Source organism: Gavialis gangeticus, unplaced genomic scaffold, assembly GCF_001723915.1.
Source record: "Gavialis gangeticus isolate Ggan-Ray unplaced genomic scaffold, GavGan_comp1, whole genome shotgun sequence".
Lineage (NCBI taxonomy): Eukaryota > Metazoa > Chordata > Crocodylia > Gavialidae > Gavialis > Gavialis gangeticus.
The window spans coordinates 654,377-659,257 of NW_017728960.1; the positions used below are offsets into that span (position 1 = coordinate 654,377).

Here is a 4,881-nt window from a genome sequence, read left to right on the forward strand (position 1 = left end):
GCCAGTGACTGTCACCCTTCCCTGAGGTCCCTTTCAATCCCAGTGCTCTGGGGGAGGGATGGAAAAACTGCATAAAAGGCAGCACTGTTTGAACTGCCCTGCTCTCTGCCTCGGTGTCAGCTGAGTGAGGGCGCACCTTAACACACACAGTGTCACCCACCCATGACATGAGTTTTGCCTGTCAGCAGCTAGAGGTGCAGGGCCCCAGAACCCAGACTCCCCCTGCACCAATCTCCTTGAAACTTGGCAGGCGTCATGCCTCAGAAGGGGCTACCATCCCTGCAAGTTTCAGCCACATCAGGCCAGAAATGACAAAGTTATAGGCTGTTTCGAGCTTCCCCATTATAAAGCCTATAGGAAAAACGTCGAAACAGCATCAAAACAGAGAAACTGTTTCGACGAAACAGAAGAGCAGTTTCGAATCGAAACAAAATTCGAAACGAAACACTGTTCTGTCAAAACGCTGAAACGCTGGTCGAAACGGACCAGTGCTGTTTTGCACAGCCCTCCTGGCTGGGGTGGGGGCCGGGCTGCCGTGTCCCCCTGGAGCTTGTCCTTGGAGCTGAGGTGGCAGGGCCAGGACACCTGGGTTCCTAACCCCCCAGACGGCTCCTTACGGGGGCTCTGGAGACAGGGCCTGTGATGGGGATCCACAGTCCGGCTGCCCATGGGTGATGGACCCAGGGCAGGATGCCAGGTTTCCCTGCCCCCAGCTGGGCTGGAAGGACCCAATCCAGTGACAGCTGTGGGGACAAGTCTGGTCCCTTTCTCATGTCTCAGTTTCCCCTTATGAACAGACTGAGTGGATGGAGGGAACCAGGCTGAAAGTCTTCATTCAGGGGCAGCGCAGCACAGCCATGGCAACAGCATCCCTATAACTTAGGAATCCCCCAAATGGCCTGCTCCAGGCTCTTTCCAGGGCACCTGAATGCCCCAGTTTTGCACTCATTTTCCTGCCCAGCCTGCCCCCACCACCCACCTTCCAGGCCTGGTGTAGGCCAGCAGTGAGTTTGTACAGCTCCGAGCACCCCTCACTGAATCCCCTGTGCCCATTGCAGCTACTACGGCTTAACCGTGTGGTTTCCGGACATGATCAAGCACCTGCAGAGCATCGACTACGCCTCGCGCACCAAGGTCTTTGTGGACGAGAGGGTGGCGCATGTCACCTTCAACTTCACTTTAGAGAACCAGATCCACCGGAATGGCAAATACTTCAATGACAAGTGAGATTCGCACCCCTCCGCAATCCCTGCGGGGAGGGGGCCAGGGGGATACAGGGGCAGGGTGCTGTGGGTGAGTGAGGAGCCAGGGAGGAGTTTTTTTGGAGATTTAGGGCCCCCAGTTAATAGAAGATCCTCATGTCCCACCTTAGAGGTGCCCATTGTGGGCACAGCTCCCCCATGGTCTGTGGCAACCACCAATGTGGACATGTTCGGGGGGGTTATTGATCTCCCCATATCATTATGCTGCAATCTGGCTAATAGGGATGTGGATTTCAAGCGTGGGACTTATTGTCACTAGATGCGGTGGCAGCTGAGAGCATAGCCAGATTCACAACAGGACTGGACCCATGCTTGGAGGAAAGGGGCATTAGGAGCTATTGAGCATGGGAGTAAGGGGTGCAGCCTCTGAATCAGGGCTTGTTAGACCTTCGGTGCTGGAGGCTGCAAGGGGGAGAGGTATGGGCGGGGGGGAATATGCTCTTATGTCCTTACCCTAGCACGGGGGTCCCCCCCCCGCACAGTCTCCACCTCCATCTCCCACCCCCGACAGGTTCATCGGCCTCAAGATGAAGTCGGTGATCTTTGAGGACACTCTCTTTGAGGAGTGCTACTTTGAGGACGTCACCTTCAGCAACACCTTCTTCAAGAACTGCACCATCATCTCCACCATCTTCTACAACACAGGTACTGCCTGCCCGCCCGGCCGTGCCCCATCTGGTGCCTTGTCTGTGCCAGGGACAGCCATTAGGGAGGCTGTTAGTCATCGTATGATGGCAGATCCTGGCTGCACCAGGTGCTGGACATAACTAGAGCGAGATGAGCCCGGTTCTGGAGATGGGAACAGGAGGGGGAAACTGAGGCACGGGCAAGGGAAGCAACTCACTGGGAGATCAGATCCTTCTCTGGCTTTGAGTTAAATCCCTCCCTGGGAGACGTTTCTTCCTGACCCCCTGGCTCAGACCCTGGAGCGTGTGGATGAATCCCCCTCACCTGGCCTGGAGAGCTGTGCACAGCCGCCTCAGTCCACGCTGCTGCCCTCTGTGCCCCTCTGTTGCTCCTGGCTGCTCGGGCTTCTCCTCCAGCTTGATTTGCCTCTGCTGGGGATTGTGCCTCGGAGCACAGAGAGGATTATGGGCAGCCAAAGGCAGGCAGGCGGGGGCCAGTGCAGTCTGAGTGAGTGTGTGGGGTGGGCAAACCTTTGAGCCCCCTGGGTGCTATTCTCTGCTCCGCCACTGATTCTCTCCGTGGCCTTGGGCAATTCCCTGTGCATCTAATGGGAAGCGGGGAGCTTCTCACAATGGGCAGAGGCCAGGGGGCCCCTAGCACAGCAGACCCATCCCTCCAAGGCCTCCGCGGGACCGGGAGCTCGGGGCTTTCCCTCCCACTCCCCCCATATCCTGGGTGGGGAGGAACTCATCAGCCATCGAGTGGTGACTCAGTTGCACTGAGTAAACCCTGATGGGCTGCTGGGAGGAGCTGGGCACTGAGCGCCCCCCACACTGGCAGCTGTCCCAGCTCACCCCCACCCCTGGCTGCTGAGTGGTAACAACAGGGATGACGCCCACCCCAATGCCGACTTCACCTGGAGTCGGTTCCCCCACCCCGCCACAGCCAGGCTGCAGGTGCTCGGCTTCCATGCCCTGTTACACAGCATCTGTGTTCCACACCAGAGCTGGCTGCATTTCAGCGGCAGGGTAGGCAGGGAATCCCTATTGCTATACACGATAAGAGGGGCTGGACATGGGCATGTTCAGCTTGTGGAAAAGGTGCGGAAGAGGGGACAAGAGAGCAGTCTGCAAATCCCCGCAGGGCTGCTATAAAGGAGAAGGAAAGCACCTTGTGTCTCTGGCTGCAGGGAGGAGGATGCAGAGCAGTGGCTGGAGGTGGCAGTGAAGCAGGTTCCTGTTGCATCTTGGGGGGAAAACATCCCTGTTGGAGCAGGGAGGGAATGGGAAAGACCGGGGGAAGCTGCAGACTCTGTCACTGGAGGGGTGCAAGGAGAGGGTGGGCAGGCACCAGTCACGGATGATCTAGGCGGAGAGGTGCCTGCGCTCTGCTATGGGGATGTCCCAGGCTTCTGGGCTTTGCTTGTTGTTCCCAGCTTTCTGCTCCATGTGTCAGGGGGTTTTAAGCCTCCCCCAGAGGTGCTGGGTGTTGCTGCAGCCCAGGCTGGGGATAGGGACTGGGCTGTGCCAATGCATCTGGTGGCACCAACCCCACAGGGTCCTGGCCAGAGGGTCGTGCCCCCCTGCTCAGGGTCAGACTGACACATTTGGGGCCAGGAAGGAATTGTATTGGTATAGACGTGGGGGAGGGGGGGAGGCTTTGCCTTCCTCTAGCGGAGGCACGTGTGAGTGTGCATTAACAACCTTTAATAGAAGCAGGATGCCAGCAGCTGTAGTCCCCCTGCTTTCTCCAGGGCAGGTTCAGGTGTGATATCTGTTGTCAGGGTTGACGGTAGTTTTACAAAGAGTTTAGATGATGGATTTGTGCAGACTGGTTTGGCCAGGGCTGCCCCTGCCTCAGGCAAGGGGTTGCACTCTTCTGGAGGTCCCTGTCAGCTCCGCTGCTGTAAGATTCACCCCAGAGCTGGCTGCATTTCAACAGCAGGTGGGTATCATCCCTGATGTTACACACCATCCCTGTTACACAGCAAATGCGTCCCACCCCAGAGCTGGCTGCATTTCAGCAGTGGGATGGGCAGTGGGGGACAGTCCCTAGGCTGTATCTCAGGGGCTGGGAGGGGGCAGGGGCAGCCGCTCCCAGCCTGGCAGCACCTCCCTGTGCCCCCCAGACCTGTTCAAGTACAAGCTCATCAACAGCAGGCTGCCGAACAGCACCTTCCTGCACAACAAGGAGGGCTGCCAGCTGGACTTCAGCGACGACAACAGCGCCTACATGATCTACTTTGTCAGCTTCCTGGGCACCCTGGCCGTGCTGCCCGGCAACATCGTTTCTGCCCTGCTCATGGACAAGATCGGGCGCCTCCGCATGCTGGGTATGGGGCTGGGCCGGGCACCCCCCCGCACCCCTGCCTTGATATCTCCTCCCTGGACCCCACTGGGTCCCCTGGGGCTGGGGGTTGTCCGGAGCCAGCGTGGGTATTGCAGCTGCCCCCCTCCCTGGGGTTTAATTACCCCTGCCCCCCGGTGGCCAGAATTTGTATTGCAACTGCCCCACAGGGGTTTTTAGCTGCCCTTGCCCCCTGGTGGCCAGTGGGGGTATTGCAATTGCCCCCCCCAATCCCTGGGTGTTTTATCTGCCCCTGCCCCCTGGTGGCCAGAATGTGTATTGCAAATGACCCTCCAGGGGGGTTGAACTCCTGCTCCCTAGTGGTCAGCGTGCATATTGCAACTGCCCCCCTCTAGGGGTTTTAGATGACCTGCCCATGCCCCCCTGGTGGCCAGAATGGGTATTTGTACCTGCCCCCACCCTGCCACCCTGGGTTTTTTAGCTGCCTCTGCCCCCTGGTGTCCAGTGCAGGTATTGTAACTGCCACCCCCCACCCGAGGGTTTTTGCTGCCCCAGCCCTCTAGGAGCCTGCATGGATATTGCAGCTGCCCCGGGTTGATGAACGGGAGGCTTCTCTGCTACAAGCTGTGCCTTCCAGCTTGGGAAGGCAGGGGGCAATTGCCCTGTCCCTGCGCTGATCAAGGGC

At 58.5% G+C, this 4,881-nt stretch overlaps 1 protein-coding gene across 1 annotated transcript in view; it reads left to right on the forward strand.

The window, feature by feature from the left end:
* SV2A (synaptic vesicle glycoprotein 2A) overlaps window positions 1-4,881 on the forward strand; it is a 20,792-nt gene that overhangs the window by 14,126 nt on the left and 1,785 nt on the right. Inside the window, exons 8-10 of the mRNA XM_019516724.1 lie at window positions 1,059-1,223; window positions 1,774-1,907; window positions 4,018-4,221. Of these exons, the coding sequence (XP_019372269.1) occupies window positions 1,059-1,223; window positions 1,774-1,907; window positions 4,018-4,221 (503 nt within the window). The remainder of the gene's footprint in view (window positions 1-1,058; window positions 1,224-1,773; window positions 1,908-4,017; window positions 4,222-4,881) is intronic.